The sequence below is a fragment of the Puma concolor genome, chromosome B4 (assembly GCF_028749965.1).
Source record: "Puma concolor isolate L17-30 chromosome B4, mPumCon1.1.hap2, whole genome shotgun sequence".
Lineage (NCBI taxonomy): Eukaryota > Metazoa > Chordata > Mammalia > Carnivora > Felidae > Puma > Puma concolor.
This window is the reverse complement of record NC_141673.1, coordinates 57,590,021-57,611,573: the sequence shown is the minus strand read 5'-3', so window position 1 is coordinate 57,611,573 and position 21,553 is coordinate 57,590,021. Positions and strand designations below refer to the sequence as shown.

The 21,553-nt window shown below is 39.7% G+C and overlaps 1 protein-coding gene across 4 annotated transcripts in view; it reads right to left on the bottom strand.

The window, feature by feature from the left end:
• Positions 1-9,329: 9,329 nt before the first annotated feature.
• The window catches only part of LRIG3 (leucine rich repeats and immunoglobulin like domains 3), a 49,964-nt gene continuing 37,740 nt past the window's right edge, over positions 9,330-21,553 (bottom strand). For 3 of the 4 annotated variants that reach the window (XM_025926729.2, XM_086712943.1, XM_086712944.1), the window contains 9 exons: positions 21,188-21,351; positions 18,563-18,883; positions 16,749-17,030; positions 15,324-15,776; positions 14,403-14,561; positions 12,462-12,605; positions 12,093-12,368; positions 9,971-10,855; positions 9,330-9,900 (listed from right to left, as the gene is read on the bottom strand). In XM_025926729.2, the coding sequence (XP_025782514.1) occupies positions 10,611-10,855; positions 12,093-12,368; positions 12,462-12,605; positions 14,403-14,561; positions 15,324-15,776; positions 16,749-17,030; positions 18,563-18,883; positions 21,188-21,351 (2,044 nt within the window). In that variant the 3' untranslated portion in view covers positions 9,330-9,900; positions 9,971-10,610. The remainder of the gene's footprint in view (positions 9,901-9,970; positions 10,856-12,092; positions 12,369-12,461; positions 12,606-14,402; positions 14,562-15,323; positions 15,777-16,748; positions 17,031-18,562; positions 18,884-21,187; positions 21,352-21,553) is intronic. The other variant, XM_086712942.1, reaches the window with a different exon arrangement.

Genomic DNA, 21,553 nt, shown 5'->3' with positions numbered 1-21,553 from the left:
CCTCCCAGGCGCCCCTCCATGATAGTTACCTCCAATTTCTATTAGAAGACCTCTTTTTGGTCAGGATGACAAATTTTGATTTCTTATTTCAATCTTTACCTAGTAAATATAACATCCATGTATGCGTCTATGGATGTATGTACATAAGACACACACACGCACACAGCACACAGCAATAGGAGAAGCTAAAGTCACAGTCCTATTAAGTTCTAATTCAAAAACCTGACGGAACCAGAAGTTTGACCAACAGCCAAAAGCTCCTCAGGCATCAAAGGGAATGAAGCCAGGCTTACTGCATGAGATTGGGCACTGCAAGAGGCTCCCTACCTGTGGAATGCAGTGCAAAGAGCAGTGGCTACTGACCAGGGTGAAGGTTTTCAATCTGTCCACTTGCAGCACTTAAGACAGGCTGGACTTGAACCAAGCTGTCTGCTACTCCTCTGACTGAATGGGACAAGTGCTGCTTATCATCCGTAGTTTCTACTATGAAACCTACTTCTTGGCGAGTGGTCTAGCTATGCCCCCAAGGCTATCATAAAAAACACTATAGAGAGGGGCGCCTGGGTGGCGCAGTCGGTTAAGCGTCCGACTTCAGCCAGGTCACGATCTCTCGGTCCGTGAGTTCGAGCCCCGCATTGGGCTCTGGGCTGATGGCTCAGAGCCTGGAGCCGGTTTCCGATTCTGTGTCTCCCTCTCTCTCTGCCCCTCCCCCGTTCATGCTCTGTCTCTCTCTGTCCCAAAAATAAATAAACGTTGAAAAAAAAAAAAAAGAAAAAAAAACACTATAGAGAAAAACAAAAGTGTTCCTATAGGGAGAAAAGAAAAATGATCAACCTGCAAGCCAAAATTCCAAAGCACATAACTAAAAGAGACAGTCAATAATATTGACAAGTGGGAGATGGTGTCAGTCTCGAAAAAAATACAAATAATGGAACAGTCTATACATGATTTTGAAACCTTTTTATTTAAGATTCTCAGAGACACACAAAAGCTATGACCCAGGGAAAAGTTGTGAAATACCAACTAGAAGATATAATTCAGAAATGGTTAAAAACAGATATAGCTAGCAATTGTGTGTATATAGACAGTGTCTCTGACTTTAAAAAAAGGAGGACCTTCTACAATGTAGTCAAAGAATTAGAGAATTCAGACACTACTGGGCATTTGCCTACAACAAACACAGAAGGAGAGTAAATTAAAAATGTAAAAGATAATTTGAGGTTCCAAATTACATCTTAAAAGGGATGTGAGACTTCAAAAACAAATCAACCCTTCTCTAGAAAATAATTTTCCAGACTTCAGGTTATGAGTTTTCATATCAAAAGTGCATCCTTAGTTGCAGGTATGGTCAATAAAAATAAACCCACATTCACACCCATCGCAGTGAAATTGAAAGGCATAAAAGATAGAGTAAAAGTCTCAAAAGTTATGAGAGAAAAGATGGATTAGCAACAAAAGAATGACAATTATACTTAAAACTGATTTCAACTAATGATTCTGGAAGACAACAGAGTAGTATCTCTGAAATGCCAAGAGAAAACTACCATCGTTTTAACACTTTATATCAAGCTAAACCATGATTCAAGAGTGAGGAACCGATGAAGACTCACAAAGGCCATGAAAATGTACTTTTCCACAAGTTAAAATAACTCTTAAGGGATAGAGTTCATCAATAAGAAAAATGAACCAAATGAAATTAAATAGGAAAACAAAAATGATCGAAGTAATGGTAAAATATGTTGGGCAATCTATAAAGCCATCTGCAAGAAAATTCTAGGAACATCATTGGAGAGTGGAGGTGGTAGGAAGTGGTAGGAACTCAGGAAGAATGTGTTAAAGTCATTCATTAAGAGAAGGACAAAGAAGATTTCCCTCTTGCTAGAAAAAAAAAAAACACAGAAAAATGCATGTTAACATTTTAGTAGTAAATTACTAAAGAGTAAAAATGCAAACAACAGGTTCCAAACTAGCAAGGTAAAAGAAGAGTGAACAAGAAAATTTTCAGCAATCTAACAGAAGTCAGGAAAGGGAAAAAAATGGGTACCTGGGTGGCTCAGTTGGTTGAGAGTGAGACTTGGACTCAGGTCATGATCTCACAGTTTGTGGGTTTGAGGCTTGCGTGGGGCTCTGTGCTGACAGCTTGGAGCCTATAGCTGGCTTCAGATTCTCTTTCTCTTCCTGCCCCTCCCCACTCTTGCTCTGTGTGTGTGTGTCTCTCTCTCCCTCAAAAATAAACATTAAAAAAATTAAAACTAAATAAAAAATTAAAAAAGGAAAGGGGAAAATGAAGAAAGCATAGAAAAAGGATGGGAAACAGAAGAAAATAAAATGGTAAAATCCAAATATATTAGCAAAGTCAAATGGTAATAGCTTGAACTCCTCTATTAAAAACTAAAAACCACATTGGGGGAAATTTTCAGGTACATTCTGATTATAAAGGACATTTTTTTTTATTGTGGTAAAAAAAGACAACAAAATTTAGCATCTTAACCATTTTTAAGGGTACCGCTCAATAGGGCTAAGTGCATTCACATTGTTATGGAACAGATCTCCAGTGCTTTTTCATCTTGTAAATCTGAAACTCTCCATAATAGAGTCCCCCTTTCCCCTAGCCCTGGTAACCATCATTCCACTTTCTGTTTGTATGAATTTGATTACTTTAGATACTTCAGATAAGTGAAATTATACTTTTTATTTTTAGTTAACAAATTGTTTTAATGTTTATCTTTGAGAGAGGGAGGGAGGGAGGGAGGGAGAGAGAGAGAGAGAGAGAGAGAGAGAGAGAGAGAGAGAGAGAATATGAATCTAAAGCAGGCTCCAGGCTCTGAGCTGTCAGCACAGAGCCCTATGCGGGGCTCGAACTCACAAAATGTGAGATCATGACCTGAGCTGAAGTCGGATACTGAACCGACTGAGCCACCCAGGCTCCCTGGAATTATACTTTGTAAATCACACAAAAAGATGGAAAATAACAGGATTGGAAAAGAGACATAAAGCAAATAGAAAATTAATTGGTGTAGAATAAACATTAGCCACTCCAATCAGCTTATGCTCAGAGCAACACTGCTTTTTAAGGAGTGGGGCGTAGAAGAAGAATCAATGGAGGAGACCAAGAAAAAAAATGAATGGGAGAATCATGAGCAGAATAAGAAGAATGTAGAGATTCAGAAAGTAAAGATTATGCAACAATATATTAGTTCAGTCAAATAAGGACCTAAACATGTGAGCAAATGTAGAAGTTCGGAGTACTGATGATCTCTATTGGTGATCTTGGCCAAAGCAATTTCAGTTGAATTTGAGCAAATTCCTGTCTCTCAGATTGAAGAGGAATTGTGCTTTTGAGAAGTTTGAGAAAAAATGGGTGAGAAGATAATGTACAGGTGAGGCTAAGGGATTATAAATATTGCTTTACAGGACACATATAACCATTTTTATATATTGAGAGCAAAGAGATTAAGCCAGAGGGGTGGCAACATCTCTCTCCAGCTACATCTCACATACATTTCCTTTAACACAGGGCCACTCACTGGTCCCTGAACAGCCCTATACCTTCACCTGTACTTTGATATCGGTACTGTTTCCAGGGTCTAAAATTTCCTTTCCCTTTTTTGCCACTTCTTACTCATCCCTTTAGATTTAGCTCAAATATTCCCTCCTTTGTTAAATCCTCTCTGACTCTCCCAGGAGAACCAAACACTCGATCCATTGTATTCATTGGGTTTGTAAATAAGTCTGTTCTTCTGTAATAAATGTTATTTATACATGGAATTATCTATGCCATTTCTAGGTATGAGTCTAGCCATGGATTTCTCCTCCTTAGTATAAGTCATATTTCCCTGCTTCTTTACAAACCTGGTAATTTTTTTATTATTGTATCAAATATTATGCATTTAAACTTGAGTGCTGTGTATTTTGGTATTTCTATAAATATTCTTGAGCTTTGTTTTCAAAGACAGATAAGTAACTTTGAAATAGCTTGACTCTTTTGAGTCTTCATAGTTTTTAGGTGGGACCAGAGCAGTCTTTAGGGCTAATTTTGCCCCATTACTAAGGCAATGTCCTGGGTAGTCTACCTGATGCCCACTGAATTATGAAGTTTTACACTCCAGTTAGTAGGACCAACTACTGCCCCTGTGGAACTTCGGAAATGTTCCTTCTAATTCTTTCCCTGGCCTTGGGTTGTTGCCTCACACGCATGTGCTAATGGGTATTCAACTAAAGACTCAAGGGGAACCTGTGCAGATCTCTGAAATTGTCTGTGTAGTTTTCTCCTATGTAGTACCCTACACTCCCAACTCTCTTTCACTCAGATAGATGGTTGGACTCCAGTTGGTCCCCTCTTCCAATGCCATAGCCTGGTATTAGAGGGCTCACCTTATTGATTTTTATTTCCTTGGGGATCATTGCCTTGTGATTCCCAACGTCTAATGTCTGAAAATGACTGTTTCAACAATCATTATGTTTCAATGAGGAAAAGAATGGGAAGCTAGGAGCTGGGAGATTTCAGATTAAAAAAATAAATATCAACAGTGAAGTTTTTAAAGTTATACATGCATAGTCATAAAATTTAATCATTACTGATTAAATTCTAACTTTTGATCACCACGATATTTTGCATAGATTTAATGGCTTCTCCTTCCCTATATAGCTGTTATTATTCGCATAGAGCTTCTCGGGTATTAGCATCCATGTAATATGATATGTGAATTATAAAGCCACTCAAAAGGAGCTACACTGTGTAGGCAACAGGTTTTTTTTTCTTCTCCTGGTTGTGATAAGCTTATAACTACTTGTGTCCCGAGAAAGGCAAATCACATCCACTATTGATTATATTAATACCTACTTTTATTGAGAATTTTACCATAAGAAAATCATCACTGTTTTATCAGGGTGTGACCTCCTGAAAAGAAGAATCCTTCAGTGATCCAGGCCATGTCTCATTGACTTTTGATATCCCAAGAGTCTATCACATTGCTGGTACTCATGTGTTGTTAAGAGACCTTGAAACACAGTTGCAAAAATCTGTATGACCAAATACACTCAATAAGCCTCCTTTAAAAGTATATCCATGGTTGAGGTGGAAAGAGAGGACACTGTAACAGCGGTGGGATGTACCACTGCAAGAGGATGCTCAGTAAATGCTAGCAGGGTCAAGGACTTAGTGACCCACCACAACAGTGGAACCCAAGTCCTGGCATCTATGTTAGGGCTGGTCATTGAGGCCAAGCTGTTCATTTTTAAAAGGGAGCTTGATAATTTAATGAAGAACAAAGTCAATGAGCATCTCGGGCTGTTCTTCATATTAAAATATGATTTCAAGCAGGGGCAGGACAAGCTGTTATAAATACACCCCAAATGCCATGTTCAAGTGCAATAAGCACTTTTTTTCCTCACTTATGTTGCTAGTCTTCAAAGCAAATATCCCAGGTTGGTGGGGACACCGTATTCCATTCAGCCATTCAGACACCCAGTCTCTCCTACAGGTGAAGTCAAGGAAGAGCAGCTCTCGGCTAAGGCTTTCCAATCAGACAGCTGCAGGAAAAGGACATGGATGGGTGCTTGTAAGTAAAGGTTATGTGTCCAGGCTTTCTACTTCTGTTCACATTCCACTGGGGGGAAAAGTCACACAGCGATAGACACACCTAAAGGCAAGGTGACTGAGAAATATATAGTAGCTGGGCGGCCATATGTGCAGTTCCTACCGAAATAAAAATCTGTTGACACACCTGGCCACCTGTTTACTTTTAGTAAACTGAACAGGAAATTATTTTCCTGCTGACTGCTGGACCAAATCATCTGGTGATTGTTTGAAAAAGAAACAAAGATATTTGACTTCCTTTAGTTCTTTCTAGAAGGCGTCCTACTGACACACAGGTTAACTGTTCTTAGTATTTTTCATACAATGACATCACAGCTGGCTTTGTAACTAACAGCTTCCTGTGCTACTCTCATGACAATTCATATGAAGTTCTATGGGAAAACATTGTTACGTGTGGGGCAAAAAGGAAAAGCTTGCTTTTCAAGGAGCCTCTGGATTCTAACAGAAGAAAAACATTTCAGGACAATAATTTTTTCGTATGTCTAGGAGTTTCTTTGGAGAAAAATATTTATGAGTATTTAAAATATTTAATTTTAATATTTAATAGCCCAAGCATCTAAGATAGCACCTAAGAGTACTCAAAAAAAAGTTTGCAAAAACAAAAATGAGAAAATACACACAAGGACAAGAGTGTTGTTGCCAAATTTCAACTTTAGGCTGTACATGTGTCAATATAAACCACAGAGGTGCATAGGGGCTGGCCAGGGGTACTGTACTGTTCTCTGAAAAGCTGGGAGTAAGGGGTTGCAAAGCAGGTACGGTTTGAAGGGTGGGCTGGATCTATGAGTGAAAGATCTTATACACCATAAATGGGATTTAAAGCTTAGCCATCAATGGTTTTTAAACAGGAAAGTGACCGATTCAGATCTAGTTTAGAAAACTAATTTTGTGAAACAATGAATCGGGTAGGAGAGAGACAAAGGACAAAAGACAGATGAGGGTCTGAACTTGGCAGTGGCAATGGGCTAAGAGGGAAGGCATAAACCATCTTGAGGACATTCAGGTGCAAAATCAATAGGAGTGGTGATTACTGATGATTAAACATGGAAGGGAGTACCAGAAATGAAATTGTTCTAGGATGCAGGTGGGAAACCTGGATAATCAACTTGTTCTAGGACACGCTGAGTGAAGTGCATTTAACACTTGTAGATAGTTCCATTAAAATTACAAAGTTAGTTCAAAAATAGCTACAGGGGCCAAAGCTATAGCATTTAATGCAAGGTATCATAAGTATTTATGAACCTGCTTCCTGTCCCTCTGATTAATTAGGACAAGGATTTTACTCATTTCTCTATCACTGATTCAAAATATACATACAACTAAGTATATAAGAAATGTCTGACAGCTGAGAGTGTGTTATCGAATTTCCACTCTGAGCTGTAGATAGATCAAAACAAAACCATATGCAGAAATATCACAGTAACTACCAAAACAATGACAATAATCTCATAAGGCATTAGGTGTTATGTTTAAACAGGATTAAAAAAAAAAGTTTACTTGTTAAAAGCCAAAATCAACCATAAAACCCAACAGAGATACATGAAAATTATAGAAATCCAAGAGTGAAATTGTAACAATTGTGGATTGCTTTGCCTTATTAAGATGTATTCTTAAAAATTCTTTAACTAAAACATGTAATTCTAATAAAAGGCTACATGCAAATACTGATTATAATTTCTTATGCTCATGGATATCAACCATCATATGGAAGGATACAGAATTCGGACCCTAGACACTAAAACCGGTAGAAATGATAAATTATCTTGAAAATTTTACAATAGAGAGATTTGGGGAAACTGTATACATTTCAATCTATAATATAGATTTTCATGTTTTTTTAATCTCAGTAATACATCTCAAGTTAAATCAAACATCTTTATTAAAAGACACCAATTATCAGATTTCTCAAAAAAAACCAAAAACAAAAACAAACCAAATGGTCCCAAATATTGGGATCAATATTTCTCTGTTAAAAGACTTTCTTTTTATACATTAGTTTAAAAAGTGCCTCATGGAAAAAGGTAAGTTCTGGTAACTGGATATTTCTCAAATATTGAAATAATTCAATTCATGAAGAAACCGTACCCCTCTTTGAAGACTCTAATAGTTTTTTTGGCAGGACGCTGAGCTATTCAATGTGTTCATGGAATGCCGTCTTAAAAAATAGTGAGTTCTAAATTATCCTATTACACAAGTCCAACCACTGCAGATTCCGAGAGTGGGAGGCACACAGCAGGCTCTCTGTGGTGACATTTGGTTCTCCTTCTTGAAAAATACCCCTGTAGCACATCTATTGTAATGTTGGTTATAAATTACTTCCTATCACATTAAATCAAAAGGACTAACACCCTTCAGGTGTGTACAAATAGCAATTCACTTTCCTTTTTGACATCAAGTTTTTAAAAATAGTACCATTGGCTTTATTCTGAGAAGTAATTTCTGGCTTCTGTTAAGAGGACTGTGAAAGTGAGTTGTAAACGTTCCACAGACTAGACATTACAAAATATTGCTGGGGCACCTGGGTGGCTGTCGGGTAAGTGTCCGACTTTGGCTCAGGTCATGATCTCACGGTTCCTGGGTTTGAGCCCCGAGTCAGGCTCTGTGCTGACAGCTCAGGGCCTGGAGCCTGCTTCGGATTCTGGGTCTCCCTCTCTCTCTGTTCCTCCCCTGCTCGTACTCGGTCTCTCACAAAAATAAACATTAAAAAATTTTTTTTAATGTTGCCTGCCACAATTATATAACCTTTATCTCCGAATATCTTAAAAAACAGGTTGAGATTACACACAGTAACGATGTTATCATTAGCACTGGTAATGAAGAAAACACTATGAAAGTGGCGTGAACATCTATTAAGATATGTTGTATGTGAATTAGTCTTTATCAGAAAGCACAGAAAGATTACATTGAAAAATTTTAGGCATTATTTTTCATAAACTAAATGATTTGGTATTTATCTTTTTCTGAAGTCTGTATTATTCTAGGATATATTAATACTTACTAGATTCATTTTGTGATTATATACGTTCTTTTCCTGCAAATGTCAAAGAGAAATTGAGCTCCTGTTTTTCCACACAGCTAAAATTATCTGTAATCCATATATACACACAGAGTAAAAGGGAAAAATCATATTAAAGTAGAATGAATATAATTTTTGAATTTCAAGTGTTAATGATTTAAACCTTTGTGGCTAAGTCCGGAAAAATGAAATCCTTTAAAAGAAGTTCTTAATCATTGAATAGGCCCCCATCAATGCTTGCAACACATCTGGCAATAATGAAGACAAGTTAATAAGATTTTGAAAGTCTGGCAATATGATAAAGCCAAAGCATACAAAATCACTTCTCTGCACGTAGTCACTGGTGGTCCAAGGAAGGATCAACTTCCTGTCCTAGACTCTGGTGTCTACATTAAAGGAAGAAACTCTTACTACAGTCTGGGGTCGTTTCTGGCTCACAGACGACAAAACTGGACACTCCCTAAGCAGGAAAACGTCACCCCCCCAACATATCCTCCGAGAAGAATCTGCTTTTCTACCAACTGCTTTCACTTTAGTTCAAAGGACTGAAAATGGCATAAATTCACACCTTCATCAGGTTGGATTTTAAAGCTTAATGTGCTATGCATTAACTCTTCCCATATATATTTAACTATTCTTGGGCAAGAGGATTGGTCTTTAAACTATAGACGTAAACAAGAATTGCCTTTAAAAAATCCAATTTCATCACCTGAATTAGTAGACTTAAGTTTATTTCAAGTAATTGAAATAATGTCACTTAATTTTAAAGATGACTATATTCATGTTTTGTGTGTATATATGCACCATGTAATGACATTTTCACTTAAATACTATTTAAAACAAATATTTTAAATAGTTTAAGTAACAGATTTGATACTCAGTTTTTACCAAAAGCAGGATAACCAAATTAGGAAAATATTTTAATTCTTTAGAATAGCTTAAAAGTACCTTTTTTATAAGAACTGCTCATCCAACACAAAATCAGTAAAAAATAGCCAAGATTTCTATCAGCATCCCACTATAACCTGGAACAGTAAATGAAAATCACCTCTGTTATAGCCACTTTAACTACAGAAATGTGCAGTAAACCATGCTCTTGTTATAATTAAAGGGATGGTAAATGTGAAACTATTTGGAAAAGCACAAGGCATCAGGCCACATAAGGCATTATTATAATTAAAGAAACATGGCTTGGGCAGTGATTTAAGCAATGGTGGTTGCACTATATTATACCAGACTATACCAACAAATCTTTGTTTGTAAAGTTAGAAATAAATTAATACACCTCAAATCTTTGTAGCTCTTTTTCGTTGTTTGTAATCTTTGTTTGTAAAGTTAGAAATAAATTAATATACCTCAAATCTTTGTAGCTCTTTTTCGTTTACAATGTGCTTTTATATACACTAATCTGATTTGAGTTTGCATTACCTCAACTCTGTGTGATAGGCAGAATGGTCAGTTTTGGCTCATATTTTAATGTGCTAAGTAGAATTTCCTTCAATTTGGACATGATAATATGAAATTAAGCCTAAAATGTGTTGAGAACAACAAAAACTGTAATTGTATAGATGGGGCTTGGGATCAAAATGACACATTTTATTAAATGCAATGTGCAAAATAAAATGAAGTGACCTCTATTCAAAAAAGGTACAAGACAGGTATTAATTAAAATGTTTTAGTACTCATTTTCAATAAAAAGAAATCTGGCATTATAAAAATACATAAAATAGTCATGGATTCATACCATTAATTTACATTAAGATTTTTTTTCCACATAAAACTAAGTTAAAATAGTTTAAAAAGGTATCCTTATATGAAAGTTACTCCCAGTATAAAATTTTTTATAACTTTTTGTAATTTTGGTCCATCTGTATAAATAAGACATTTTATCCTTTTAAAATTCATAACTCCATTTAAAAACATAGGATTCTCTCTCTTTTAAATAAAAGTCTGCTTGAGGTAGTATGTTAGAGCTCTTCTTTGCTCCTACTCAGTCTAGGTGTCCAAGTCATAAGACTGAAAATTTGGAGTCCTATGGTTTTCTAAGGTCTGTTGATAGGTACACGTGTGATTTTCTTGCTGAAAATCTGTCCTTTCTTTCCCATATTCCTCTGACTCAGAGTCCAAATCTGGGGAAGAACGAGCTTTTAGGTGAAACGCTCTTGGCTGACAATCTGATGGCTGTCCAAAGCTTGAAAAAGCATCCAGGTGAGCTCTCTTCAGAGGCTTTCCAAACGTTCCTGAAAGAAAACAAAAAACAAACAAAACAAAACAAAAAAGACCCCTTAACATATGGGTCCTTTGGCTAGCATGGATATCAAAACACATTTTAAATGAAGGAGCATCTTACCCAGTGAGCACAAATAAGTGTTTTGTACAAGTCACTTATGGTTTCAGGTATATGTGCATCTGTGTTATGGAGAGAGAACTTACGGAACGGAGCTGAGGAATGAACACATATGTCCAATCGTTGCATTTCATAACCTACAGTAATATTAATCACTGTGCAATGAAGTTCCCCAAAATAAGTTCTTCCAAATCCTAGCTTTGTTACTGAAGGGTCCACAATTTTCCATGAAGGAGATTTGGATTGTTGGTTACAAGTAAATTGTGCCTAGATACAGAAACTTTCTCTCAAAATCATCCTTATGCCTTGCCCTTTCTTCTTCACTAACAAAATATTATTTGACTCAAATTCTTGTCACAGTCATATAAAAGATATTTTCATTGTTAAAAGAAGGAATATAAGTAGTTAACACTGTGACAAAACAAAATTTCTTAAAAGCTGGTAAACGGTTTTAAAATTCCATTTTTTAAAAACAAGATAATTTGTGGTTCATTTTCCCATATCCTCACTCAGTGAAAAGATGGCCTCAGTTCTATCCGTTGCCTGTCTGAAGCACTAGACCAAAAAACTCACAAATGAGTCTTGGCACTAGCCAGTGTCTACCACCACCAACTTGGGCTTTAAGGCTCTGACGGGCTCCTCCGCCAAAGCAGTCCAGCTTGGCAGGCGGGCAGATGTTGCCAGGCGGGACGCTGTCCACCGTTCGACCGTGGTCCAAGTGTGAGCGCCACCAGACAGCCCAAACCACAATCATGCAGCGCGCACAACTCCACCCCAAAAGCTGCCGTAGCCCAAAACCACTTTTTCCACATGGCTGACAAATGGAGCTCCTAAGTCACTCCCCAAATTCTTGTATTCTAGATGATGCCACACACAGTGTTAACCAGAAAGCTCCTAGGGCTTACTTACGGATTACATATATAATCAAGGAAAATCCCCCGTGGCTGACTCCGCCTTTAGAAACACGTGTACTAACTCACAGGATGTCATGACAACACCATTTCAACAACAACAACAACAACGACAAAACACTCTTCACAAGTTTGGCATCTGAGGCGCTCACTGCTCTCCCACATACAACATGGAATGTGAGTCCTGAGTTGAGGGGTCTACTAAGTTAATAAACTCACCCATGAAAGAATTACTTGAAGCAACTGATGCTGGCTCTGGACTTAGACTGAAATCTAAAGAGGACTTGTTTAGACACAAACTTTTCATTCCGGGTCCTTCATTCTGAGAGTAAGTGGAGTTGATTAATTTCCTCACATGTGAAGGCCATCCTACATCACTGCCATTCTGTTCACAGGATTCTTCTGAAGGATAAGGACATGGGTAGCACTCCTTTTTCTTTATGTGACTGGGCTCACAGTGGTCCATTAAAGCTGTTCTCAGGTCAGGGCCACAGCCTTTCGAATTTGGGGACATTATCAGAAAGAGCCAGAGTTAGTGCTTCTGAAAATCTCTCCAGGAAACAGAACTCAGATAAGAAAACCACATACCTGTATGATAGGCTTCAAAAGGATCGGAGCCACATACATTCCCCTTCAAATACACAGGGCCTGAGGGTCCCAAAAAGGGACAAAGGAATGGATCCGTGGAAACTTCCACATCGGCTTCACTGCTATTGTCGATATTGCACGTTCCTTTAAAACAGACATCTCGGTCACCAAATGAATTTGATTCAAGTATCCTTCAACACTGTCTCCACTTTTGGTATTTTCCATTATTTAGAGATAAAAATTTTGGATAGAATGACATATAAAAGAAATAAATTGCAGAAATTTATAGCAGGAAATTTACTGAGGCCTATGGATTAGTAACTAACTAAATCCGTGCCATCTTACAGAAAGAGTACTTGATTAACCATCATACGGACGTGTTCACCTCAGTGAGCCTCCCCGCCCGGCTTACGAGAGAAACTGATCTGTGTCTGCGTACAGCACCTAAAGCAGCCATGGTCTGAAACACATGATGGCATCAGCACTGCCCCCTTCCTCCGTAATGTCACAGGTGAGCAGGATGAGGAAGGGCCTTCAGCAAATGATCTCTGAATGCCCAGCTCAAAGATGAGCTCGGCCAAAAAAAAAAAAAAATCCCTACTGTGAGTATCTGAGCCAAAAAACCCAGAAATGATATGCCAGTTAGCAGTGGCCACAGTAGAAGGAGGACAAGAGATGCGGTGCAGGTGAGAGATGCCATGATAGGCCACGTGCCTGAGAAGTAGGAACCGGGCAGTCTTCGAGAGAAGAGACTGTGCAGAATGTGATCAGTGATGCTGGTGGCCTCTGGAGCTGCTGACAGCACCAATCTCCAGCCCCAGCACCCACGTGACAGCATTATTGCGTTCCAGTTCTGTTGCTTTAAACTTTCATAAATGTCTCCGGTAAACCCTGCTACATTTGAACAAGCTTGGGCTTCTGCCCTTTGCAACCAAATGAGCCCAACCAGAACACCCACTTGGGTGTGCAAATCTTCTATCTCTACACCGCTGCCTTGCCAAGCACTTTGTGATTATTTGTTGAAATTTTTGTCTCATCACTGACTATACTATGAGACTGAAAACAAGTATCTTCCCTCTTGACTACAGAGTCCACCACAAAGCAGATATTCCATAAATGCTTGTGAGACAAGATGGTAGAATGTTTGAAAAGAATGTCAATAGCTTTCACTTTTTGAGCCCTTTAGTATGTGCCGAGCACTATGCAGTTTTCCAGTATCATTTTAATTTCACAACAACCTAATAAGTACTATAGAAATGCCCAAGATACACAGGGAGTAAGTGTCAGAAGTGGGTCTTGAACCAAGCCTGCGTGCTTGTCTTATGCTGCCTCCATGGTTATTCTTAAAACCACACAGTTCTTTTTTTAATGCTTATTTTTGAAAGAAAGACAGAATGTGAGTGGGGAAGGGGCAGACAGAGAGGAGACACAGAATCCAAAGCAGGTTCCAAGCTCTGAGCTGTCACCACAGAACCCAATGCAGGGCTCAAACCCAGGAACTGTGAGATCATGACCTGAGCTGAAGTTGGAAGCCGAAGTTGGAAGCCAACTGAGCCACCCAGGTGCCCCAAAACCATACAGTTCTTAAAGAGTCAGAATTTGATTCCTCTCATTTGACTTTTAAGACCATACATGAAACCAGTTAACGTCATTTAAAAAAGGAGAACGTTCAGGGCCAAAGAGCATTTACGGTGTAAAGAAAATACTGCGTTGCATGGGGAAATTAAACTTTAGTTCTTCTATTGGTCTTCTATTATTATCAGAAACAAAGATTTTTCCAGTATTTAAGAGAACAGCATAAAAGTATTTAATTTCAAGCTTTGCTAGTGATGCTAGGCCAGTTCCTGAATATATGAGTGTATCGATTTCTTGAACTGTACTTCAGCCTTCCATCAAATTATTTCAAAACAACTACAGCCCGTGTTCATTTTAAACACTTACCGTTACTGTCGTGTTGCGGTAAGAAAAATCCGCCTCCTGAAGAAGTGACGAACTGGTGGTGGCTTCCACTTTCTGAGGAGATGTACCCATCCTGCCTGTCGGCTAAGGTTCCCTGAGATGACAAATAACTAGGGATATCTGCTGGCAAGTTGGTCTCATCTACAATCCAACAACAGCACTCTGTTAACCCAGGATGACCGTACATACCCCACAGCCTTCCTTGATGAACAGTAAATACTGTTTGGGTTTCTGTACAAATCAAGTAAACCTACTCCTGAAAACCCATCTTGATTGTATAGTATTTAGGTAAGGAAGATTAGGGCTTTCTGTCTGCTGCTCGGCGAGCACAAGCCCATTTTCTACCGATCTTCTCCACAATACCCCTCCCAAATTTCAAAAAATAAAGGCTTAGGAATTTTCATGGGATGTATCTAAGCTCTTGAATTAAGCTTGATTTCTGCCATTTTTCCAACTTAATATTTACCAGCAGAGGAGTCTGAACATATTAGTCAAGTGACAGCCCCCTCCCACTAATAACAGGATCCTCCCCAGATGGCTGCACGCACATGACAAGACAAAGAACTACGTCAGCGTGTAAAGCTCACAGCTGAAGGGCTGCTCCTGTTCTCCATCACCACCATGTGAAAGAGTGAGTCTGTTTTACTCTGTGATTTGGGCTGTATCTCACAGCCAACAGGATATTCTGATGAGGTTTTAACAAAAAGGATTAATCTTTAAACGTCAGCTTTCTTTGGGGCTGAGGTGTTATTTTTAGCTAACCATATTTCTGCAGCTTGCAACAAGTGAGTCACCCCTCTGCCATGGCCTCAGGATGTGAGACACACATTCTAGACGAAAATTACCACGGGACCACAAACACACATGACGACGGCCTGCTGTGCCAAGCTTCTGTTTACACACCTGTGTTGGTAATGCTGCAATCTTCGTTCCTCCGCCTTGTGTGGTATATGATGACCACCCACACGAGCGACGTGCCCACCACACAGCAAACCACTGCTATGATCACGACGCCCACGGTGGCCCATCCGTCGTCGTCCAACGACGAAGCGGTCATCTGAGGGGAGTCGCAGGTGGGAGTGGGGATCACACTGAGGCGCACGTTGCCTCTCTCAGTGCCAAGGGTATTAGACATTTCACACGTGTACTTCCCAGCATCGCTGACATCAGAGTCCACAATGATCAGCAGCTGATTGCCTGCTGCAAAAAAGTGCCTTTCGGTGACCACCAAGGGGCTGTCATCCTTGGTCCAGTTCAGTCTGGGAGGAGGGCTACCTCCAGCAATGCACTGCAGGACGGCCGTTTCTCCCTTAGTTACAGTTCGGTCCAACAGGGGCCGCAGAAAGGATGGTGTCTCTGAAATGACAAGTTATGCTTTTAATCTAAATGAAATTAGGTTTTGCATATCATAAGACCCACTAGTTCAATTTACTAAAATTGGCACCTAACAATGTATTCTTCCACATCTAATGTGTACACTTCTTTAAGAGCCTAAATGTGTATACAACATTTGGGATTTCATTTCATTATTTGGCTGTCATTTATTGTGACACCTGTTAAGGATAATATTTACTATTTTTCAAATCTCAGCCTCTCTCACTCTTGGCAAGATTGGGAATTGTGGAAGAGGGGCATGTGAAACATTTTAGACATTTCTTAGAAACAGAAGATATATAAAAATAATTTTAAGCAGGGGGATGTGTTGATGGAGGAAAGATTTCAGAATGTTTAAATGTTTGAAAGGGAAACTTTCTAGTGCTAGATGTCCAAACCTATATTTAAATTATGAAAGTATTTTTATTTTCTGGTATTCATAGGTTACTTTGCTCAACTCTTTCAAAGATACACAGATGATTAACATATTCAAATGCTTAAAAAGCTCCCGTTTAGGCAAAAGGTAAAAGACAAACTCCTGATTTCCAGAATGGCAGGGCAGGCCACGAAAAGAGAACAGGTCCTTCCCAATCTGCTCACATGTTTTTTTTTTTCCTTAAATATTTTTTATAGTGTTAGGATTATTGGTAGAGACTGGGCAATGGGAAGAGGAGGGCAGAGGAAAAGGTGACTCCAAAAAGGGGAAGCTTCAAAGCATTTACTTTTCTCCTGCCCTCGGAACAGAAGAAGCAGATTCATCTCACTGGCCTCAGGCTAGAAGATGTAACGCACTCCCCACGTCGAGCTCCCAAGAAGCCATCTGCCCTCTCCAAGGGAAGGCAGTGTCTTATGGATTACCTCTCACCCTCACAACTTGGGACACTCAGGGCCTCTGGGGGAGCTAGTTATCTTTAAGATTAACTTACATCACGAAACCTGACAACAGCCACTTACCTAGGACAGTCAGAGTTGCATTTGCAGAAATGCTTCCTGCACTGTTCTGAGCTGTGCAGCTATAAACCCCGATGTCCTCTATCTTCACATCCACAATAAAGAACACATCGTCCTCAGGCATAACATGCATGCGTCTCTCCCTCGCAGCAGGGAAGTCTGTGCCCCCGTCCTTCTGCCAGGCTATCTGTGGGGCTGGATGCCCCAGGGCGGCACACTCCAGACGTGCCATTGCCCCGGCTCGGATGGTAAGGTCCATGGGGGTCTTGGTGAAGGAAGGAAGCACTGAAATCAGATAAAGAATATGGGCATCAGTGCTATGGAGTTTTAGGGGTTCATTTCCATTCTGGTTTTTTAAGTACATACCTACCATTGCCCCTGACATAGTTAAAGCTGATGTTATTTCTGATTGCAAGATAAGGAATGTAAAGCTGAGATGAAGAGGTGCCCTCAAGGTTACACAGACACAGAAATGATGAAGTCAGGCTGAAACAACACAGGTCACCTGATGTTCAGAGTGAAGGTCTTTCTGCTATTTTCAAGATACTTCTCAGTTCCCTCAGTAATCATCTGTGAGATCTTGGGCAAATCAATTAATCTCTTTGTACGCTGACCACTCTCTCCTGGCTCCAACATTCTATGACTTTAGATATGTGTTTTGTCCTACAATTTTAAACTCAAAATTGTTGTATGTGTCAGGCCTCAGCAATCATTTGTAGAATGGACACATTGATGTATCATACAAGAAAATCTCCTACCACGGAAAGTACAAATGATTAAAGTGGTAAGACTCCAGTCATAAAAATGTATACCAGCCACACAAAGTAATTACATATTTTTACTAACACTAGCTAATACTTACTGCCTTTAGTGAGCACTCACCATATGCTAGGTATTCTGCTAACTTCTCTGTACCAATTATTTTATTTAATGAAGATCACACCTCTCTGTAAGGTAGGTACCATTATTCCTAACTGAAAGATGTGGGGCGGGGGGGGGGGGGGGAAGATGTGGAAATGGAGGCACAGAAAGGTTAAGTAACTTGCTAAGGGTTACACAGCTATAAGCACGAGTTGCAGGATTCCAACCCAGACCTCAGAATTAAAGGCGGTGTGCTCTAACAGCATACATCATGGCCTCCCCACATCAGACTAATACATCGTTGGGGTGTCTGAGTGGCTCAGGTGGTTGAGTGTCTGACTCTTGATTTTGGCTCAGGCCATGATCCCAGGGTCGTAGGATTGAGATCCACATCAGGGTCGGCATGGAGCCTGCTTGGGATTCTCTCTCTCCCTCTGCCCCTCCTCTGCTTGCACGCACACACTCCAAAAATTAAAAATGAAAAAAAATGGGGTGCCTGGGTGGCTCAGTTAAGCATCGAACTTTGGCTCAGGCCATGATGTCATGGCTTGTGAGTTCAGGCCCTGTATTGGGCTCTGTGCTGACAGCTTAGAGCCTGGAGCCTGCTTCAGATTCTGTGTCTCCCTCTCTCCCTGCCCCTCCCCCAATCGCACTCTGTGTCTCTCTCTCTTTCAAAAATAAATAAACATTGCAAAAAATTAAAAAAAAAAAAAAAGACTAATACATTGTGAACTCCCAGGAGAGCAAAGAGTGTCTGATTCAGTTCTGTGTTACCCACCACGATGGGGTCCTCGACACAATAACTGCTTGCATAGATGCCAAGACTCTTAATTTTGCAGAGAGGCAGAGAAGGGAAGGGTTAGGTGGGAAACTGAGCAGAAGACAGGGTCAGGATTAAGAGAAAACCAAATCTAAAAGGCGTCTTTAAATGCAAAAGGAAAAGTCAGACCACATACTATTTACTGTGAGCTTGGCTTTGACAGAGTAGGATGAGCCAAAGTGATTGGAGATGACACACTGATATCTCCCCTCACTGGTGAATTCCACGCTGCGCAGCCGGAGAATGGTGGTGTACTCCATCACCTCGCCGCCTTGGGCCCGCAGGTGTGCGTAATTTTCCATTTCAGCATCATGCAGTAGTTCATTGTCTTTTTTCCAAGCAAAAGTCATCGGGGAATCACTGCTGCTGGCAGCCGAGCAGATAAAACTCAAATTGGAACCTTTTATTGCCGACTGTGTTTCTGGCTGAACCGTGATCTGGGGTTTAGGAAAATCATCTGTTCAAAATGGAGGGGAGAAAACAAAACAATTTTAAGGCTCGAGAGTCCAAAAGCTACTCACTTTTTAATACCAAGAAACCCAAAACAAATGAGGGCTTAGGTTTTACCTTTTGTGTATGTTTCATAGATGGACTAACAGTCTTAGTGTTGAAATGATGGCCTGGGAGAGTGTTTATCAACTAATTTGTTCACTTCAAAGAGAGACTGAAACTTATTTATCAGTCACTAACTGAGAGGAGACTGCTATTTTGGAAGATAGGTTATCCTAGGCCCCTTATGCTTTTTTCATACAGATACAAGAAGAAATCAGTTATGGAACTTCCAGGCTCAGAGATCATACTTAAATGCTACTTGTTTTGGGGAAGTGCGATTTTTTTCCATGTTACCCATGAGTAAGCAGCAGGGAAATTAAGAAATCACTATCACTAAAGACAGCAATTAACACCCCATTTACCAAAGACAGAACCCATATTAAAAAGCAGTAATTTTTAGATACAGCAGAAAAAGATAATCCTGCAGTGAAAGAAAAAGCATCTTTCAAACTTCCTGTGAGACCCTGGCTTCAGCCTGGGGTTTCGGGTGGACAATCAATCAGGCCGCTGTGCTACACTGTTGGAGCTACATTATAATTAGAGCTGAGCAACTCTTTCATTCCAAACAGCTATTTTTAGTTCTCTGTTACTTTTTGGAAAAGTTACCTTCTTGAACTGCAGTTTCTTGGAGATGGTCTAAACCCAGAAGGAAAACAGCTTAGAAATACTGAAATGTATTATTTGGGTGCTCTAGAAAAACAACTCGTGAGTGTGTGTGAGTGTGTGTGTGTGTGTGTGTGTGTGTGTGTGTGTGTGAGAGAGAGAGAGAGAGAGAGAGAGAGAGAGAGAGAGAGAGAGAATGATTATGTATACCTCTGTGTCTGCACATGCGTGAATGGGGCATGGGAATGTTCTGATAACTCCAATGCTGCACACTTCCAATACCATGCTGTAATCAGGATGGTTTCTTCTTCCGTGGAATTATTCTAAAATTCTCATCTGGTATATCAATGTTTAGATCCACAATGGAAGGAGTGACAGAAAAATCTAAGGACACCATATGTACGTCTCAAAGTAATCGCGTTCCCATCTTGAGACTAGAGAACTGTGAAATAAGCACCATGGGAAAGGCATGGCTCAGGCCCTTCTAGATGAGTGCCAAAAGCTTATTTAGATCCAAAAGCTACATCAGACATTTTATTTCCAGAAACCGTTGGCACTGTTTAATGCTGCAACCTAAAAAAATATATTTTTCTTGTACTTGACTAAACAATCGCAGGCAAAGCAGTTTCAAATAAATTTTTAAAGGCCAATGTAAAATTAGGTTCTGTAATATCTTAACACACACGCTAAAATTTAAGCACAAGTCGATTTCGTGTTCTATGTGCACATTTATTTTTACAAAGGTCTCCATGGTGGTGAATAGTAAACAGCAGTGTGGTGTGGTAGACAGAAGCCTGCACCAGGGAGATGAGAACCTGGGTTTTGATCCGATCTGCTGACTAGCAATGTGAAGTGTGAAATTTCTGACACTGAGATTCTTAGACGCTATGACAATGGACCTTACATTTATTTATAATAAATTCAAACTTTCTACTCCTTATAGTGCTTTACCCACCGGGAGCAAAATTGTTAACGGCCCATCAATCATAAGCAGATAATTTTTCTCTTTCTACTCTTAATACACAGCATTTACACAGGGGTTAGTTCAGCCTCTCAACAACCCCACGGTTGGGAAGGGAAGTCCACAGAGTTCCCATTTCACGGACACAGAGATTGAGATTTAGGGAAGCAGGAGGGCTGCCCCTGTCCTTCAATTCTCCCAAGATCCAATGTCCTACTCTTTCCATCAAACCACCCTGATGTCAAAACAATGACATTTTGGAAAACTCTCATCTGTAACATTAAAATCATCACGATAGATCCATTTACATCTACCTCAGCAGACACGGAAGCTTCTTTAAGAGAACAGAAGCTTAGGGGGCGCCATTAGGGATGGCCCAGTCTGTTAAGCATCTGACTTCAGCTCAGGTCATGATCTCACAGTTCATGAGTTTGAGCCCTGCGTCGGGCTCTGTGCTGACAGCTCAGAGCCTAGAGTCTGCTTCAGATTCAGTGTCTCCCTCTTTCTCTCTGCCCCTCCCCCACTTGCACTCTTTCTCAAAATAAATAAACATTAAAAAAAAAAAAGAGACAGGGAACATAAGCTTATTCAAAACCATTAGCTGGAGGGAAAAAGAAGGAATGCAGAGGCAACAGGTACACTCACCACACACAAAGCCATCTGGGCTAACAGCAAAAATACTTCTTCCTTTTAGCAGCTGAGGATGGGCACAACTGGCATTTACAAAGCTCTGAAAGTTGTTTTCTGCCACCCACTGTGGGAGCCATTTTAGCTGGCAATCGCACAAAAGGCTTGATGTATTTAAATGCCTGAGGAGAGTAATTATGTTCAATTTGTTTTATATGAAATGCAGATTCTACAAGTAAACTAACTCAAGTAAATATTAACAAAGCAATGAATGTGGAAACCAAATACACCCTATGAAATAAATATTCTCTAGTCCACCTTAAAATGTAAGAAATGTATTAGCACCATATTGTTTGTTCTTACCGACCTGCTGAGGGAGAGGGA